At 39.6% G+C, this 21120-nt stretch overlaps 1 protein-coding gene across 5 annotated transcripts in view; it reads right to left on the bottom strand.

Annotated features, from left to right (window-relative positions):
- Positions 1-1355: 1355 nt before the first annotated feature.
- The window catches only part of SMARCA1 (SWI/SNF related, matrix associated, actin dependent regulator of chromatin, subfamily a, member 1), a 117388-nt gene continuing 97623 nt past the window's right edge, over positions 1356-21120 (bottom strand). For 4 of the 5 annotated variants that reach the window (XM_031945209.1, XM_031945208.1, XM_031945206.1 and 1 more), the window contains 4 exons: positions 20861-20979; positions 20543-20755; positions 4043-4153; positions 1356-1825 (listed from right to left, as the gene is read on the bottom strand). In XM_031945209.1, the coding sequence (XP_031801069.1) occupies positions 1736-1825; positions 4043-4153; positions 20543-20755; positions 20861-20979 (533 nt within the window). In that variant the 3' untranslated portion in view covers positions 1356-1735. Of the gene's footprint in view, positions 1826-4037; positions 4154-20542; positions 20756-20860; positions 20980-21120 lie in introns of all 5 variants that reach the window. The other variant, XM_031945207.1, reaches the window with a different exon arrangement.

Raw genomic sequence — 21120 nt, forward strand, 5'->3', positions numbered from 1 at the left:
GGGCGACATATATAAATTCCCTCAGGAACCACAAAATGTGGTAGAGAGCAAAAAAAAAATCCTAACAGGTAATGAGATTTTCAGGAAAAACTCCTTTTGGAATACTTCACAGTCCCACAACATGTACCAGTCTAATGCCAACACATTCAATCTCACATATTTCACGAAGCTCACTCACCGTCGTGTCCATGTTTTGGTTTGTCCAATTGAAGATCAGAAGCCTCTATGCTCCCAACAGTAACTTCTGATACAAGAGAAGCCTAAACTTTCAGCTGTTAACAACTTCAGCTTCTAATGTACCCAATGAATTCTCCAGCACCTGCTGATCTGAGAGGGCTGTGGACCCCTGAAAGAGCTTCTGGGAAATGCCCTTAAAGTCAGCAGTCATCTCTACGATGACAATGCCCTAAAATCCAGTGCCAGTGGATGAACTTTGCGAGAGAACCCTAAAGTGTAAGGCAACTCTCATAGCTCCCTGCTGCCAATATGCAGGGTTCTAGCCTTGGGAGTCTGCATGTAGACCTCCTAGACCAGGGGTCCTCAAACTATGGCCCGCGGGCCAGATGCGGCAGCTGAGGACGATTATCCCCCTCACCCAGGGCTATGAAGTTTCTTGATTTAAAGGCCCACAAAACAAAGTTTGTGTTTTGACTATAGTCCGGCCCTCCAACAGTCTGAGGGACAGTGAACTGGCCCCTATTTAAAAATTTTGCCAACCCCTGTGACTTAGATCATGATTTTTCCCTGTCCCTCCGAAAATGACCTCTGGTGTTTCTGACTGTCAACGTGCCCTGGAGCTCCCATGGAACAAAGCTGCTCACGTTCTTATGAGCCCACCTCTGGTTTAACAACCAGACTCTGGCAGCCATTTCTCTTGTATGTTGGATCTTAGTAGCAAAGTACTTGGCACAAAGAAAATGTCTGATAAATGTTTGTCGATTGACGGACTGAGTTGGATTTTCAGTTCGGGTCTTAGACCACGCTGAAGTCGGCAACCAACGAGTTAACTTATTGCCAAATAAAGTAGTTAGTAGTGAAGAATGCAACTCGGCAAATATTACTGCCTTACCGCTGTCCCCCACCCCCAAATAAGAATAATTAAATTTCTCATAGATACTTCTTTATTATGTTTTCCCACCTGAATATTTTAGAGAATAATTTAAATGTAATGTGTACTGACAGCAAACACGGTATCAAATATTAGCTTTCTAATATTTTTTTTCTTTTCTCACCCTTTATTCCAGTAGGGAAAAAATATTTAGATGACCTCAAAGAAACAATTATTATGCTAATCAGTCTGCAGCTCATACTCCCGTAGAAAAGAAAGCAACAAAGAAGTCAGAAGTCTATTTCTGCTCAAACAATTTTAATTTTATTTCTGCACAACCATATAAACTTTAAGTATGAAAGAAGAAAGATACAACTATAGAATCTAGGCTCTTTTTCAAAGCAGCAGTAGTGTACAAAACATAGAAAAGCTCAAATCTCAGCACGAACTTCCAAAGAATAAGGTCTGGGGGTATTATTGAGGAAGGCATGAAATTCACAAATTACAGGACACAATTTGGGGGGAATGGATAAGTATAACTCTTAGGTAAAATGCCTTGTTAAAAGATATAAAATATGCAAAAAATTAGAACTACCGAATTTTTATTAATTATTGGGAATACAATAAAGCTAGCAATTAATATTTGACCATAAAGAGGAGGAAGTTAGAGGCTGGAGTAGAGATTTCTCATTCTGCATTATTTTTGGCCGATTTCACTTTCTTGGTGTGCTTCTTTCCAGAGCACTCTGCGGCTGGCTCTGCCTTTCTTTTCTGGGTCTAAAATAGAAAAGAGATTTAATGCTCTGCTCCAATATGCAACGAGAGAAACCCCGACCCATCATTTTAAATCTAGGAAGTGACTGTTAAAAAGAAAATCTTTAAAACATGGCGATTCACTTGAAGGTTAAAAACTCTTAAGTGAACATTCTATTTGGTCCAAGAAAACAGAAACTCACCAAATAGTTTTTACAAGGAAAAAACCAACCCCGTGATAACCTTCAAATAAGAGGCACTCTTGGTCCGGTCCACCTGCACATGCATGGGAAACGTACTTTTATCTTTAAAAAGCACTTTATTTTCATTAAATACATTTCTTGGACAAAATTTAATTTAGAAGAATGTGCTTTATAACCCTGAGGGGGGACGTGCAGACAATCTACCCCAAGTTCTCCCAGGTAATGCAATTTATTAAAATATTTCAGACTGTCTACACAAAGTCAAGACTTTGATTCAGAAGCCAGAGAAAGCCGATTCCACAACGAATTACCTAATGACTAAGGAAAGGTTCACGGATGTTGGAGGTTCTGATTTACATGATGGGAAACAGAGGCCAGCCTAAATGAACTAACTGAGTGGGAACTCGAGTTCCTGTTCAATCCAGTTGGCTCCACAAACAGGGCTCTTACCTCATTCAAAGGGCACAGGCTCATAGTAGAAGTCATGCATCCACAACCCATTCTTTTACAAAGGAAGAAATCATTTGTTGTAAGCAACAAAGCTGAGATTTTAACCTCAGATCCACTCTTTCCACCGGATCAGACTGCTTCTAGTTATGTGGCAATATTTTAGAAGGCTTTTTAAATCATTGAGTCTTATTAAGAAAGAATTAGTGGGCAGGTAGGTAGTCCAGTGGATAGAGCACTGGCCTGGAGATGGAAGGACCGGAGTTCAAATCTACCCTCAGATATTTGACATGCTAGCTGGGTAACACTGAGCAAGTTACCTAACCCTGATTGCCCTGCCCACCCCCAATTTTTTTAAATTAATAAAACCCTTCACAACCTAGCTATAACTTAGCTTTCTGACCTTTAGTCATTTTACAATCGAACCAAACTGTCTCTCTGCCTGTTCCTCACACACAATGTTCTCTCTCCCATCTCTCTACCTTTGGCTGGCTGTCTCCCAGCCCTGAAATACCCTCCCCCCCCCTCCTTAAACCCACCTTTATTAAATAAAAGAACTAGTAAGTGTATAATTAGAGCATGTGATTCTTGTCAACAAGGACACAATTCAAAAAATAATGTTCAAGCTAAGTGCCACTATCAACTTGCCTTATTCTTTTTTTCCCCAAAATTAAGGGGAGAGATAAAAAATTGACTCCAATCGGTTTTAAAATAATTTGGTTTTTCTGGGACACTGATACATTGTTGGTGGAATTGTGAATACATCCAGCCATTCTGGAGAACAATTTGGAACTAGGCTCAAAAACTTATCAAACTCTGCATACCCTTTGCCCCAGCAGTGTTACTACCGGGCTTATATCCCAAAGAGATTTTAAAGAAGGGAAAGGGACCCGTATGTGCCAAAATGTTTGTGGCAGCCTTTTTTTGTAGTGGCTGGAAACTGGAAACTGAATGGATGCCCATCAACTGGAGAATGGTTGGGTAAATGGTGGTATATGAACGTGATGGAATATTATTGTTCCGTAAGAAATGACCAGCAGGATGAATAATACAGAGAGGCTTGGAGAGACTGACATGAACTGATGCTGAGTGAAATGAGCAGAACCAGGAGATCGTCATATACTTCAACAACAAAACTATATGATGATCAATGCTGATGGACCTGGCCAATCTCCAGCAATGAGATGAACCAAATCAGTTTCAATAGAGCAGTAATGAACTGAACCAGCTACATCCAGGGAAAGAACTCTGGGAGATGACTATGAACCATTACATAGAATTCCCAATCCCTCTTTCTTGTCCACCTGCATTTTTGATTTCCTTCACAGGCTAATTATACACTATTTCAAAGTCTGACTCTTTGTCCAGCAAAATAACTGTATGGACATGTATACGTATGTTGTATTTAAATTATACTTTAACATATTTTACATGTATTGGTCTAACTGCCATCTGGGGGAAGGAGGGGAAGGAAAGGAAAAGTTGGAACAAAAGGATTTGCAACTGTCAGTGCTGTAAAATTACGCATGCATATATCTTATAAATAAAAAGCTATAATAAAAAGAAATAATTTGTTTTGAAATCACCTTACCAATGACGCTTTCCCTCCTCGCTTCTTTTTTTCGGCTTTTTCTTTCTCTTCAATTTCCAGGTTTTCTTTTTCGATCAGGGATATGAGAGTATTACAACGTCTCTGGAATTCCTATATCAAAAGAAAAATTTTTTAAAACACTATTCATTTCTATGACACAGTTCCAAATGGGGGAAATATCACTGCTTCACAGATTTAGGGCTGGAAGATATCTTAGAGCCCACAGAGTCCAGTCCCTTCATTTCACAAAGGGAGAAGGTGATGAAGCACCTTCTGGGAGATCAAAGGGACTCCAAATGCAGTGCTTTTACCACTATGGCCTGCTGCCTGGTTTTGACAGTTAAAATGGGAGATGATGGCCCCAATTATTATGAGACATGCTTCCTCAATGGCAGCTTGGAAAGATCTCTCCAGTGGAGTGCCTCAGGGAGCTGCGCTTGGCCCTGCACTACAACATCTGTATCAGTGGCTTAGACAAAGGCATAAATGACACGCTGCTAGGAGAGATGGCAAACATGGCAGATAATGGAGTGAGATCATAAAAGAGCTAGACAAGCTGTACTGTGAGGGCACATCTAATAAGATGAAAGGTATTAGGAATAAATGTCAATTTTTGCACTTAAGCCCAGAACAATCAATGTTAGAAATACGAGACAGGAGAGGTGTGTCAAGACAGTTCATCTGCAAATAAGCTGGCGTTTCGAGCGGCCTGTGAGCACGATGTGAGTCAACTAAGTAAAATGGCAGCTGAGAAGTCCAAGGAGATCCCGAGCAATGCTACGAGAGGCAAAATGTGCATGTGAAACACGCCTATACCATCAGACCAAGTTGATTTACTCCTCCATTTTGCTGACCTGGTTTTTACCAATTTTTGTTTCCTCCTTGTCACACAGGATGGGTCTCTGGGAAGGGGAGGAGGAGACATTTGCAAATGAAGGTGATGTAAAAAACAAGGGAGAAAAATAAAAGTTTTTAAGAGACAGACATAGTGCCTAGCATGAAGGAAGTGCCAGATACACGACCCTCTGCCCTGGTCAGACCACAGCTGGAGTACTGGCTTCACTTCAGGACACCACAGTTTACAGAAATGTGGGTAAGCCAGAGAGCATCCACAAGAGGGTAGACAAGATGGCGACTTCATATGCAGAGAGGATGAAGACATTCAAGATGTTGAGCCTACAAAAGGAAAGACTCCTCAACAACTATATTCAAAGTATCTAAAGGGCTGTCCTGGAGAAGGGAGATTTCTGTTGGGACAAACCAAGCCTTATGAATAGAAGTTGCAGAGGCTACTTAAGTGAAATGGGAAGCTTTAGGGAAAGAGCGGATCCCCTTCTCAGCCTCTTCGAGGAGAGGTTGTATGACCAGTTGTCATTCAAGCAGCCAGACTGCTCAGTGCTTAGAACACCAGGCCTGGAAAAAGACACAGAGCCATACCAGCCATGTGATCCTGGGCTAGTCACCTACTTAATTTGTCTCAGTGTCCACATGTGAAATGAGGACAATTATAGCATTTATCTCCCCCCGAGCTGTCAAAGATTAAAACCAGGTAATATATTAAGCATTTTGCAAATCTTAAAACACTCTAGAATGGCTAGCTGCTTTACTGTTGTTGAGACATCAACAACAAAATGGTCTCTGAGGAGTCCCTCTAGCCCTAAGATTCTGTGGGTGGGCCTTGCCACGAAGTGAATATACTGAGAGTTTATCAGCAACAAAGATGTACAAAACAGATTTTTACAAATGGACGGCAAGCTTGCATACTGGGAAATAACATGTGCTGTTACAGCCCCGTCTGCTTCATTTACCTTAGGGACAAAGGAATAGTCGTTTCTGTCAACCACGCATTCAACAAACATTTATCCAGTGACTCTACTACTCCACAGTGCTGAGAGCTCATAGGATCAAAAGCTGAAAAATCACCACTCCTTTTCAAGATAAGGAAAATACAGTCTAGAGAGTTTAAGTGACTTTTCCAAAGTCACACCCAAGTAGTAGACACGGGGGTTCAAACCAAGCTTACAAAATCCAATGATCCTTCATCACTCTACACCTTCCGGCACTCACATCCTAATCGGGGTGTTAAAACACAAACGCAAATCATGATTACACAAGTTATTACGTTATGAATGCTTTTGAGAGTTACCGAAATTCTTGGTAAATGAGGAAATCACGGGTGAGGAAGCAGGTGTGAGGATTCTGAGAAAGGACGGGAAATGTGTAGGTAAAAAGACGGAAGGAGGGCATTCCAGTAAGAAACAGCATTTGATTTTTTTAATGACAGTACATTTAGGATCTCCTCACTCTTCGAACACCAAACCCAAAGTGGTACTCAACAAAATGCTTAAGTATTTTTTTAATTAATTTTCTTTTGGACAGGCAATTGTGGTTAAATGACTTGGTCAGTGTCACATAACTACGAAGTATTAAGTATCTGAGCCTGGATTTGAACTCAGGTCCTGCTTGACTCAAGGACGGTATCAGCTAGCTGCCCTAAATGTTTAAGTATTTTCAACGATCCTGTTTTCATTATTCCATTGTCTAAGTCTTTACCTTGGGATCCCTAAAATTGTTTTGGTTTCTTTTAAATTGCTTAACAAATGTATTTCAAGATAATTGATTTCCTCCATAATCCAATGCATTTCCAAATATGATTCAGAGAAGTCCTTAGGCTCCACAAAGATTAGTCACCCAAAGGGTTCAAGATTTGTTGATGTTGTTGCAAAGATACTGGAATGATTTGCCATTTCCTTCTCTGGCTCATTTTACTGATGAGGACATGAGGCAAACAGGGTGGGTAAAGTGACTTCCCAGGGTCACACAACTAGTAAGTGTCCGGTTACATCTGAACTCTGATCTATCATACTATAACCTCTGTGCAACGAGGCTGCCCGATCCCAGCTCAAGTTCAAGGTAGAATAATAACCAAAGACCATACTAAGGTCTTTCTAACCCTCAAGGTGTAGTAAAAAAGTGGGCTCTTTTTGTCTTAACTATTATGATCATTATTACTTCAATCTTCTAATCTTTTATTAGGGTACAAAAAGAGGACAAGTCACTATCCTGCTATTACTGGTTTATGTCCAGTGTTCTCTGGATTACTGCACAAGTGAATTAAACAGATGCCTTTTGGCAATTAAAAACAATGAGTCTGGAAAGCTCCTAGTAGCCAGGATCACAGGAATGACATAATCTTTATCCCATTCCCACAATTTGAATTTCTCCTTCTAGATCTCTGTATTTTAAAAACTTTATTCCATGTAGCTCGTAAATTTTGAGCAACTATAAATGGCCACATCTGTCAAAAATCCCGTTGTTAAATCTTTACACAACAACATTAGATCCAAGCAGTTGTGAAAAACAGACTCAAGGATGGTTTCACTTCTGCATTTACTGTCTGGGGATCGATCCCCTGTTAGTAGATGAAAGATAGGGACCTTCTGGTATTGCAATTCCCTCTTGGAGAGAGATTACAACTCCAAGACTAAGAGAATACCAATGCTGACAAAGTAATAGAAGCATTTTTTAAAAGAGAAGTACACAGACTGAATGTGGATCAAAGCATACTATTTTCACCTCTTTTTGTTTGTTCACTTTTCCATTCTGATTTTTTTTTCCATTTTGGGTCTGATTTTTTACGTACAGTATGACAAATACAGAAATATCTATAAAAGGATTATACATCTATAACTTACCAAAATGAATTTTGGAAACTAGCTTTTTGTATAATTGGACAAAGAAAATACTACTGAAGGGAAAAAATAAATGTTATGTTTAAAAATACGAACTCATAGCCTATAATTATATGTGATATCTAGACAAAGTACAGTGGACACACTCCTAGGCTTGGAATCAGGAAAACTTATTTTCACAATTACAATTCTGACTTAAACACTAGCTATGTGAGCATGGGTAAGTCAGTTAACCTATTTGCCTCAGTTTCCTCATCTGTAAAAATGAACCGGAGAAGGAAATGGCAAACTACTCCAGAATCTTTGCCAAGAGAATCCCAAAAGGGGTCAAGAAAAATTAGACTTGACTGAAATGATTCCACAACAAATGCTATAAGCTTATTGCAGATTCACCATTATATAACAATAAAGAATTTGAGAGAAGCTCATTTGAATATCCATAGTTTTTTCATGCATTCACTCAAAAATAACCACATAAATTAAACAAAGTGTTTTTCCAATTTAACTGTTATAAAAAGGGCCGAGTGGAAAGCAGATAATGAGATGTGATCTTGAGTTTCCAGGGACTTTAGGTCCAGAGGAAGGCCAATTCTCAAACCATTAAAGCTATCTTCCGCTGGCTATTATTATTTTCAATAAGTAATAGATGTCTGTAAAGGCAGATGTCTTCAGAGAGGTTTTGTCTCAGATACATATTCATGAGTCATATGGATGATTCAGAAAGAACTAATACTTTTAGGGAAAGCATGCTCTACAGCAAAGTTAAAGCGTTTCACTGGCTCTATAAATAGGCTGCACAGTAAGTTTTAACCTTTGGGCTTTTTCAAGTCATCACTAATGATTCAAGGTACCAAAAACATAACCAGAGAAACAGGCGAGGCGATGGATGCGTATGGAGGTGGCTTTCCTAGACCTTCAATTACAGGTAATGTCACTTTTTCCTAATGGTACCCACCCCAATATTGATCCCCACTCTTAAGCGATCCTAAAACTGAATGGATGGCTCTATAAACAGAACCCTGGCTTATACCGTCAGCCTTTTGTCAGCTTTTTTTAAAAGAAGTACCAGTATGGCAGTAAATCCACCTTTAAAATTAAAAAGAGTGAATAAAAATGAATGCAAAAAATATCTGTTAGGAGAATGCTTTGACTCCCCATAAACTCTCCTCCCTTCCATGCCCTTAAGAGCCTTTTAATTTAGATAGAATCAGAAGGACCTGAGTTCATATCAAACCTCAGACATGACTAGCCTGTGTGACCCTAGCTTGTGTTAACCATGCCTGCCTCAGTTTGCTCGTCTAAAAAAATGAATTGGAGAAAGAAATGGTAAATAATTACAGTAACATTGCCAACAAATTTGGGGGTTTGTAAAACCCCAAATGAGGTCACAAGGAATAAGGTCATGACTGAAAAATAACTGAACAACAAGATTCTGAAGTGTAGAGTGAATGGACTATGTAGCTTCTACCAACTTTACCATTCGATACTTAACCAGGCACAAGGCCTTGCCCAAAGGGCTAAAAAACTGGGGGCTTATTTTCCAATTGATAAATGGTCAAAGGATATGAACAGACAATTTTCAGATGAAATTAAAACCATTTCTAGTCATATGAAAAATAGTGATCTAGTCAAGTCTGGATCACTATTGATCACAGAAATGTAAATGAAGAAAATTCTGAGATAGCACTACACATCTCTCAGATTGGCTAGAATGACAGGAAAAGATAATGACGAATGTTAGAAAGGATGTGGGACACTGATACATTGTTGGTGGAACTATGAACGGATCCAGCCATTCTGGAGAGCAATTTGGAACTAGGCTCAAAAACTTATCAAACTGTGCATACCCTTTGACCCAGCAGTGTCTCTACTGGGCTTATACCCCAAAGAGATACTAAAGAAGGGAAAGGGACCCACATGTGCAGAAATGTTTGTGGCAGCTCTGTTTGTAGTGGCCAGAAACTGGAAACTGAGTGGATGCCCATCAGTTGGAGAATGGATTATTGTATATTATAAATTATAGTATATGAATGCTATGGAATATTGTTCTGTAAGAAATGACCAGCAGGATGATTTCAGAGAAGTCTGGGGAGACTTACACGAACTGATGCTGAGTGAATTGAGCAGAACCAGGAGACAAAATTACCAAAAACTATGCTAAGCACTGAGAATATGAAGGCCCAAACATCCTGTCCCTCAAGGACTTCATATTCTAATGGGGAAAACACCATACTATTAACAGATACCTATAAGATCAGTGTAAATGGGTAGAACTCTCCTAGGAAAGGCACTAACAAGTGGGCAGGGCTGGGAAAGGCCTCCTACATAAAGGAAGGTCTGAGGAAGCCAAGAGGTAGTAAAGGAGAAATTCGAGGCAGATGCCCGTTTACAGATGGAGCGCCATGTTCTGGACAAACACACACTATCTTCCCATCATCTCAGCTGCTTTTTTTCAGAGACTTTTCTTCTTTGGAGATGGAACATTTTTTCCTTTGAAGCTATTTTTCCAACCTCTTTAGCAAAGTAAGGATCACTCAAGTCAGCATCAGAAGGAAGCTCATCTTCACGGGTTTCTTCTCCAGTAACAGACGGTAGCTTCTGTCACCTTTTTTCCCAAACTCTTTCTCCTCTAAAAATTGCTCCCGAGGAGTCAGTTGATTCATTCCTTCCAAGTGGATTTTTTTAACTTCAGCAGTTTCTTTAAGACCTGGAACCCATTCATTATCCATTTCCATGTCACCATCTTTGCCTTTCTTTTCTTTTTCTTGAATCAGCTGCAAAAAGTAGCCTGTACTTGGCAATCCATTTATGAACATCTTTCTGGCTTTTCTTAACGTTCACATCTTCTGTCATAGAGGAAGCCAAATCCACTGAGACAGCCATGTCGAGAAGCTTGGCTTTTTAAAAATCGTCTCTTTGGTAAGAGAATTTTCCCATGATCACTCTGGTCCCAGGTGACCTCTACCATCTATGTTCCCATCACAGCAGATGCGAGCTGTATGGGCTATCTAAGACTATACCTTTTGGTCATCTACATGTGTTATGATCTTTCTAGATATTATTGCTAGGTGGTCTAAAATAATGGATTTAATCGAAACTGCAGAAACTTTGGAGCTGGTCCTTAAATGATGAGCAAAATTTTGACCAGCAGAGATGAAGTGAAAAAAACCCAGCTCAGATAAAGGTTGTGGAGGTAGGAAAACATGAAGCGCATTAATAGCAAAATAACTAAGTTTAACAGTAGCCTGGGATATGTATGGGAGATAATGACTCCCAAATGGGTCAGGGGTTAGACTAGAGATGATGTTTACCTCGGGCAGAAGAATTTGGACTTTATTTGCTTGGCAGGGGCAGGGGCAGGACTAGGAGGAAAACAACATGACACAGAGGATCAGGACTAGAGTTGCTGGTGGGAAAATCTCCAAATGCAGTTTTTTAAAACTAAAAATTCAAGTTGTTTTTCTTTTTCTTCTACATGCTTTAGTAAACTTATGCACTAGCTGTGGGACAGCTAGGTGGTATAGAGCATCAGGCTAGGAGTCAAGATGATTTCTGTTCCTGAGTTCAAATCCAGCTTTATAAACTTATTAGATGTATGATCTGCAGGTCACTTGACCCTGTTTGCCTCAGTTTCTTCATCTGTAAAATGTGCCAGAGAAGAAAACAGCAAACCATTTCATTTTCTTTTCCAAGAAAACCCTGAACGGGGTCGTGAAAAATTGGACACAACTGAAAAATGTAAAACAGTTGCTGGCTAATGCTGATTTCCAAGACGGCATATTGATATATAGATAGATATGTCTTGAAATTAAGAAATATACAATGCTTCTTACAGAAAATCAGGAATATCAACGATGGAAATTCCCCAAGTTTTAACATAGTCTACCCCAACATCCTCAAAGACTCAACTGAGAAGCACAGAAAGCCTCAGGAGACTTGAAGTGACTAATTGAACAAGATTAAAGAGACTCAGTGTTACATTTCCTATGTACTAAAAATGCTAGACACTGCCTAAGCCTGCCTAAGTCTGAATGACAGAAGATCTGCAGGAGTTCTGGCTGAAAGTCAAGGGCAAATGAGGGAGGGAGGGAGGGCAAAAAGCTACAGTATGTGCACCTGAGCACCTGAACTGGAAGGTACAAAAGCTCTTTATAAGAATCCCAGTTTGGTTCTTCAGTTCTTAGAAAATAAAGATGAATGTTCTCTCCCTCTCATTCCTCCTCTTTCTGTTTCTCACTCTCTCTCTCTCTTTGTCCTTCTCTCTCACTCCCTTCTTCTCTCTTTTCTTCCCGTCTCTTTCACTTGCTGCCTCTCCCCTTTTCTCTCTGCCTTTCTATTTCCTTTGTTTTCTTTCGTCCTCTGCTTCCCCACCCTGACACGCTCTCTCTCTCTATCTCCCTTTTTCTCTCCTCTATTCCATTTTATCTCCCCACTATTTCTTTGCTTTCTTCTCTTTGTTTCTTTTCCTCTGTCTTCTCTCTCCCCTTCCCTCCCCACTTTCTCCCTTCTTCCCCTTCCCTCCGTCCCTACCCCTTTCTTTGTCTCAAAAGAATTTTTAAAAACACGTACACAAAAATCACTCAAATTAGAAATTCTCTGAAGCGTTTTCCAGGTTACTGGCTAAGCAAGCGTTTCTCTGAACGGCTATTATCTCCCCAAAAGCCACAGCTGTTTCCAGAGCCACAAGTAGGTAAGGGCAAAAAGCCAGTCCAATAACGCTAGCCTGCATTTCTCAGAGCAGACAACATGTTTTAGTGTTTCTACTCAACTACCGCTACCTGAACATTTTAAAAACAGACAATATTGATTGCATGTTATATTAGGGCGCCTTCCCCCCAAAATTAGTAGATGGGTGGGAAGACCCCAAAGTGACTGCTGTTGGTGCATTTTTAACCCTCCAATTGCAAAGAGCACCCTAAATCAAACCCCCTAGGCAACATGACAACACCAGCCTCAAATTTCAGAGCTTAATTAACAAGCATTAATGACACCTCCCCGTCACGATCACCCTGGAAGGAGCTTTCAGTCTTTTCATTTAGCACTCCTCAGGGGCAGCCTTTCAAAGGGCTTTCCAATTTTACTTCTTAAAAGAATTCCTCATAATCAATATGTCTGATCTGAAATAGGACATTAGCAAACTAAGAAACTGAGGCAGAGAAAAGTTAAGTAAAGTCGGGGATACAAAAAATATTAAATTCTATACTTAATCATTTAGACATTCAGTTGTCTCAAAAGACTCATATGCTCCTATGAAAAGGAAAGGATTTTTCTCTTTAACTCCGTTAAGAAACCAGCACAAAATCTATTAAGACTATTACTGTGTTCTCTCCTATTGGCCACCTTAAATCTAGCCCAGGGGATCTTCACTTGTTCTATGTCTGGGACCCCCTGCTGGTTAGGGGGAGCAGGGAGAGGCCTCAGGTTAGTTCCATTCTCAGAATGTTTATAAATGCATACAATAAAATATTTAAATTACAGTGGAAACAATCATTTTGAAATGCAATCATGAAAATATTTTTAAAACCAAGTTCATGGGACTATAGCTTAAGAATTCCTTTAGAATGTGATTAAAAAAAAAAAAAAGTAACATATAAAGAATGAACCTAGGATCACATGCTAATACACCAAGCAGCAAAGCACAAATGACCATACTCCTCCCCACCCCCCGCTCCACCCCAAATTTCCTTCTACACAGTTGTATCACCAACAAGCTACAAGTGACAAGGAGTTATGGGGTTTTAAATCTGACTTTCAATTTTCTAGAGGAAAACTGCAAGGAAAATCCATCCCCGAACAAGCAGATAGTTTATAAAAAAAACTCTTGTGCAATGAACTGCTAAACAAGTTAATGCTTAGGATTCATCGTGAACCCTAGTAAACTGAAGAAAGTTAACACAAAACTATACCAGTAAAATAAGAAATTGTGTTCTCTTACAGTTCTAACGGGGAATGTTATTTTCTTAATCTTCATTAAGCTACAAGTTAATTAATAATAAAGTTGTGATTTGTAAACAAACCAGTAATAACACTAAAATCTAATTGCACTGTGGGCAGCAATATTACTTTGTGTGACTCACTCTCAAATTTCATTAAAAAAAAAAAGCAATGTACATGTTAATACAAAAGACTGAGTCACTCTTTTGAATGGCTAACACTTCACTGTGCTGCCAGCATCTACAACAGAGATAATAAGCATATCTATAGCTTTTTGAAAAGATTTGTCCCCTCTATCCTACTCCTCAGTGAGGGAGATGACTCATAGTTTGAGCAGGGTGAAGAGTTCAAAAAGAAAAAACCTAGCTCCAAAGAGTTAAAAAGGGTTTACTGAATTTATGCTGAAAAAGAAGAGAAATTGTGTTTGTGGAGGGGAAAGTAAAGAATTTCAAGATTACGAAGAAAAAAACAACATTAGGAATAGCTTGGTGGCTCATTGGATAGCACTAGCCCTGCATCAAGAGGATTGAGTTCTAATCAAGTCTCACTAGCCGTGTAACCCTGGACAAGTCATTTGATCATTTTTGAGGGAGGGAGGGAGGGAGGGAGGAAGGGAGGAAGGAAGGAAGGAAGGAAGGAAGGAAGGAAGGAAGGAAGGAAGGAAGGAAGGAAGGAAGGAAGGAAGGAAGGGAGGGAGGAATAGAAAAAGGGAGAGAGGCAGGTAGGCACTGAAGAGGGGAGGCACAATGAGTAGAGATGAATTAATGAAATTGAGGAATGGTTCTGACTGGCTAGCAGGAAATCTGAAGCTACTTTTCTCCCTTAATGCATTTAGAAGAATCAAAGTCACTGAAGAAGGCTCAGTGACACTCAAACATCCAGTTCTAGCTAAGCTCTTTATATGTGTGATTGCTTCTCTCTTTTCTGGGTTAACCTGTTAGAAAGAATCATAGATTAAGAGCTAGAGGGAACTCATGGGTCATTGAGACCAAGCTCCTCATTTTACAAGGGAGAAAACAGAAACCTGGAGATGTATGGCAACTGGCTTCCTAGCAAACAAGTAAGGTGGGAACTTGAACTCAGGCCTCCCTAATTGCAACATCACAGTGCCTATCAAGGAATCCATCCAAGAAATTAGACGGTAAGAATTTGCCACCAATTAAAACTATCTAAAGTTGGGGAAAAGCTGCCTAGAGAGTGACAAATCTTGTAGGTACTGTTGTTGAAGATGATGATGAGGAGTCATTTTTCAGTCATGTCTGACTCTGTGACTCCATTTGGGCTTTTCTTACCAAGGATACCGAAGCAATTTGCCATTTCTTTCTCCCACTCATTTTACAGATGAGGAAGTGGAGGCAAATGGGAGAGGGGAGTTGGCCAAGGTCACACAGATCTCAGTGTCTAAGGTTAGACTTGAACTCAAGCGCTCCTACCCCAGGTCTAGTGCTTTATCCACTGAACTCACTATTGGAGACGCTGTCTTGGGGAATCCATCTATATACATCTATACTGTGTGCCCTTCCAGTTTTGAGAGCTGATGGTTCTTTAATAATGTGTATATGTGTATTTAAGTTTTATCTATCAAAGTGAAGTCTTTTCTCAGTCTTTTGGATTTACTTACTTAATGGCTGTAACAAGGATTAATGAGTTAATGTTGGTAAAAAGGTTTGGAAAGTCTAATATGAAATCCAGAAATATAAATTGCTACCATTTCCTTTTCACATAATGATTTTGAAATATCCCATTTAGGTTTGACAGTCTATGGCAATTCTAAGACTGAGAACCCATCCCGATACGTTCCTCTTGGGAGAAAAATGGTCCTGCCATTTGTATGCTCAGAGCTTAAAAAAATTTACCAGTTGATCATACCCTTTCTACTTGTTTATGCAGTTCAATAGAGACTGATTACTTACTTAAATACCAAACAAGTTCTCAGGGAAAGAAATCACAAATCTTTTTAGTTTGAAGAAATAGAACTGAACCTCATTTTCCCTTTTGTGTAGCCAGCATTCTGAATGGTAAAGAAACTCCAAGTAATCTCCAACCTTTAGTTGAAGGCCTTCAGAGTGAGGCAAATTTAGAACTGAAGGTTCATGCTTTGAAGTACTGTGAGACTTTCTGTTAAGTCAGAAAGCCATGAATTCAGTATCTGAGATCCTTGAATAAATTAGAGCCACTGAGATTTCATGTTTTCTCTACTAAAGGGTTCAAGGTATTTGTTGTTGTCCCCGGGCAACAGAGTAGAATAAAAAAAAAAAAAAAGCAAAATCCTGTTTTCACTGTACAGCTTCTGTGTGTTAATTTTAATTAATAGGAGAAGTTCAATTTCCATCTAACAATATACTCAATGAAGAAACTGCACCCGATGTATTTGAGATATAGAATTCTCAACAAAATCAAATATCGTAGAAGTCCCAAAGTAGAGATTTCTTTGCCTGGATTCTACATGACTGGCAGCACCCATTAGGCTACCATTGATAAAACTAGAAGAAAATCATGAAATAGAGGGATGTAAGCAATTTAAATATCTAGTCATCCTTGGTTTGCAATGTTCTCCATATATGGTATTTCAACTTAAATACATAAATCATAATCTAAATGAAGTCTACCTTTTGCCATATTCCCAATACATAAATATAAATATAACAATGAATTAATATTAAGTAAGAAAAAAAGGTGAGGACCAAGAATGAGTATGCTAGGTAAAGCAATAGTATAAATTGAAATGCATACATAGATAGACACATATATTATATATGTCTGTCTGGGTGTGTGCTTGCACACACATGCACATATTACAGATCCATCCAATCTCAGTGCCAGAGGGCTCCTCAGAGACCTTCTACATCTAGTCTTATGGTACCTATGGATGAAACACCTCTCAATCCACCTCAAATGCAATGTCTCCCAAAGTGGAGCTTCCATTTGGATGACTATCATCTCCCAAAACAGACTATTCCCACCTTACTTAGCACGGACTGTTAGCAAGTTCTTTCTAGCTTAGAGACAAAATCTGTTTCTCTAAAATTTTTACTCAGTGCTCCTAAAACTACCTTCTGGGGTCAAGCAGGAACAGCTAAAAATCCCTTCTTCCACATAACAGCCCCTCTAATATTTGAAGTTCTAGGCCACACATAGACACACATAGACACACAACACACACAGACCACACACAGACACTCACTCCATTCAGCCCACTCCCTTTTCTTCTCCAGAGGAAACATTCCCAAATCCTTCAGTTGAGACCTCATAAACCCTTTCGCTATCCAAGTGTTCCCTCCAACTCGTCAATGTCGTTCATAGGATGAAGAATTATATTGAATTCATTGAAGAATTATACGAATTCGTATAATGGGAAGCCTGGATCTCCAAATGGATTACCGATAATGAGGTTCTCATCCCCCCCCTCACTTTGGACCCTGCTTCTCTTAATGTTAAACAGTTACAACGTGAGACTATCACTCATTTTGCAAACAGAACTTCCAAAAATTTCTAAATGATTCTTTCTTAAAGATAACAAAAGACAAAGAGGTTTTCAATCTTTTTAAGAGGCAAAGCAAAGCACTTCTCAGAAAATACAATGAAGAGTTAAATTTGATTTTTAAAAGCGTTTGCTTTCAATTTCGAATGTATAATGCAGTTGGCATCTGCCTTTGGGGAAAAAAATCAAGAAATGAGGGAAAATTTACATCTGTTGGTAGAAAAAAAGTGTTCAGAGAGAAATGTTTTGAAGAAAGAGCAGAAGAGAAAATGGAGGGCAAAATCCATTGTTTGCATGGAATATTGGCGACACCTGGTGGCGGTTAGACTGTATTGAGTTTTTTCCTCAAAATAATGCTGCATAAAAGTTGACTTGCTTACAGAAAACTCATCAGGTTTTGCCTGAGTTTTTCAATCCACTTTGACAAATATTTTAATACAGCATTGACAGTGCCCAAAATGGAGTAAGAGTAGGAATACAGGTGCAAGACGTGACTGAAATAAGCTAAAAAACTCCTGAAGACATGATTAGCTGCCACTGGACTGGATTCCCAGTTGAACCTGTTCAACATGAGATGGTTCCCGGCTTGAAGTCCCGGATGGCTCCCAGTTGGAGATGTGTGGTTCAGGGAGGCTGTTCTTTTGCAACCCAGACCATGGAATAACTAATTGCTAATGCTCGTTGACTGACTGACCATTGAGTGTTCTCCCAGCCCTCAGGTCCATAAAGATCCCAGGGAGGCAAAAAAAAAACTTATTTCCCAAGGCGTTGCATTATTCCTTAATAATTGGAATCAAGGCACCAGTCCTGAAGTCAGGAAGACCCGAGTTCAAAATCTGCCCTCAAATACTTAATACTTCCTATCTGTGTGACCCTGGGCAAGTCGCTTAATCCCAATTGCCAGCAAAAAATAAACTAACAAATAAATAAATGAATGAATAAGATAACTGGAATCAAGAAGCAGTTAGGTGGCACAGTGGATAGAGTCCAACCCTTAAGTCAGGAGGACTTGATTTCAAATCTGCCTCAGACACTTAATACTTCCTAGCTGTGTAACCCTGGGCAAGTCATTTAACCCCACAATTGCCTCAGGAAAAAAAATTGCAATCAAAAAGTAATCAAAATACTCTTTCCTTAATCTTAATGTTCTGGACTAATCATTCCTACTCTTTCTTCATTAAAGAAAGAAAGAAAATAATTTACCACCAACATCTCACCAAGATGGAGAAAGAAGTAGAGAGAAAGACAGAGATGTAGGCAGATAGATCAAGAAGTAGGTAAATACACAGACAGACAGAGGTCAATATAGAAAGACAGATGGAGAAGTAGGTAAATATAGCCAGATATAAGCATTTCTACATTTTGTTTTCATTCATATATATATATATATTTATGATCATGCCATAAGCATGACAGGCTGACAAAAGTGGAGGCCACATGTTCCAGGCCCCAGGCCCCTTCCTCTAATAATGGTGCTAATGCTTAAATAACAGTGGTTTTATAGGGTCATGATAACAAAAATACTTTGTAAACTCTAAAAGTATTCCTACAAAGGTGAGTAGGTATTTAATTTTTAAATGGATCCAATCTCCCAGACACTAAAACTTCAATTAAAAATTAGTATTTGCCACAAAACAACTCTGATTCTTGTCCTTCCACTCAAAGGAAAGTGAGTGTCCTCTAAAACAAACAGGCAATGCTTCATATCCCTACCACGGTGGAGCGAAGATTGGGCTCTTCAGAGAGCCAGCCATTTGTGGAAAATGCGTCCCATTTTAGGAGCTGCTGTAGAATCACTGTTTGGGTTGTTGGCTTCTACTTATTATTTTTTTTTTGCCTGAGAAATCTCAGTTAAATCCAAACTGTGGCCACTATTCACACACTACATCCATGAAAGTCCTTCTCTGACGCCACATCATTGCATGGAGGTGACCTAAGCTCTCGCAGACCATACCAGAGGAAGGCCAGCTCAGACAGATGCCCCCTCCCCAAGCTTTGAATCCATGGCCAGCTAGGGGCTGACAGACATTACTAGGCCAGCTATACAGGAACAACATTCGGGGCTCACAAAACCCAGGTTCAGATCTCGGCCACCATGATACTTTCTGCCTATGAGACGACGGCTATGTCACTGAGCCCGTCTGAATTGCAGTTTGTCCACTGGGAAAATGGGAATAACAACACTTACTAGGTATGTGTCCTTCTGTATGTAAAGTGCTTTGCCGGCCCTATGGTGCTACATAAACGTCAGCTATTCTGACAACATCCATGCATGATCTCTACGGAGTCCATTTCCAACATTCTACAGACATCTCAAACTCACTATCTCCAAAATGGAACCCACTATCTTCCCTCCCCTCTCTATACCATTGTACCCTTTTTCTCACTTTCCCATTTCTGTCAAGGATACTACTATTATTCCAGTCACAGTATTCCTGAGAAATCATCAGTTACTAAGTCTTGTTGATTCATTTGTTGTTCAGTCACGTCTGATTCTTCATGACACCATGGACCACAGCGCAACAGGCTTTTCTATCCTCCACTTATCTCCCAGTCTCTCCAGTTTGTTGTTTTTATCCTTCACATTATAATTGCATAACCACCAGGCAAGATCAAGACCTTCTTCCTTCTCAACTGGACTACTACAAGAGCCTCACACTTGATGTCCCTACCTCCAAGGTCCCTCTGCTCTCCCATACATTCTCTCCACAGCAGCCCAATTAATTTTCCCAGAGCTCTGACTTGACTCTATCCCTTCCCCTACTAGAAAGTTTCAATAACTCCCTACTGCCACTAGGATAAAATACAGCCCATCTGTTTGGCACTTCACAATCCAGAGCTAATCTCTCTTTCTCCACTGATTATACATGATGGCTTCCTACACACACCCTATGTTCCTTCATGGTGGACTATTTATTATTCCCCCAGAAGGCATTCCATCTCCTGCTCCCATATCTTTGCAAAGGCTGTCCACCATGCCTAAAATGCGTGCTTTTCTCACACCTTCACCTCTTAGAATCCCTAAATCCCAGAAAGACTCGGCTAAAGTGTTATGTCTCACAAGCAGCCTTTCCTGACTGCACTCCCTGAACTGACTTTGTTTACATTTTTATATTTCTTACCTGGTTACATATGGCCCTTTGTACCTCCAAATAATACCTAAGTTCCTTGAGAATAGGGCCTGTTTCATTCCTGTCTTGGCATCCCACCATTTAGCACGATGCCTAGCATGCTCAATAAATGTTTGCTGAATTATAGTCATTTATATGTTATCTGGTAAAATTGAGAACAGCATTTATAACAATGTACCTTTTCCCTAAATACGCTCTACATTTCAACATCAAAAGACTCTAAACTCAGGCAAACAACAGGTTTGTTTTTTTGCGTACATACCATGGCAGTTCTTGATTTGATGAACCAATCAAATCTAAACTGAGGTGCATTGCGCACACACTGGCGTAATTCTTCATATACATTTTCCCTGTCCAGGCCCATTTTATGGAGCATACAAATCAGGAATCTATCCTCCTCTTCAGTGTAGTTCTTCCCTTTGTTGTTGCCATACTGAATGCGCAGTTGATGGAAGGGTGCCTTGTATCTTGCGATCTGAAAACAAGACAAATACCAACTGTGTTTATTTGGGTGCAAAAGGGCAAATGAAGTTTAACCACTACCTTATTACTAGATGATTCCAAAAGGGAAAAATATTACTTTGGCATCCAGAACTTTCTTGATACTGATCCGACGCTGAATTTTAGCTTCTCCTCGTTCAATCTGAGCCATGATTTTTTCAATATCTTGTAGTTCATTACAACGATCCCAAAACACAGCTGAAAGACAGAAATATTTACTTTTTGAACAAGAACTTGTCACCCGTGCCAAACACATGCAAGAAGTGGACAAATTGGATCTGATGGCATTAACCAGGCTGGAAAGGAGAGAGCATTTAATGGGGTAAAAAGAATATGTGA

Source organism: Sarcophilus harrisii, chromosome X (genome assembly GCF_902635505.1).
Source record: "Sarcophilus harrisii chromosome X, mSarHar1.11, whole genome shotgun sequence".
NCBI lineage: Eukaryota > Metazoa > Chordata > Mammalia > Dasyuromorphia > Dasyuridae > Sarcophilus > Sarcophilus harrisii.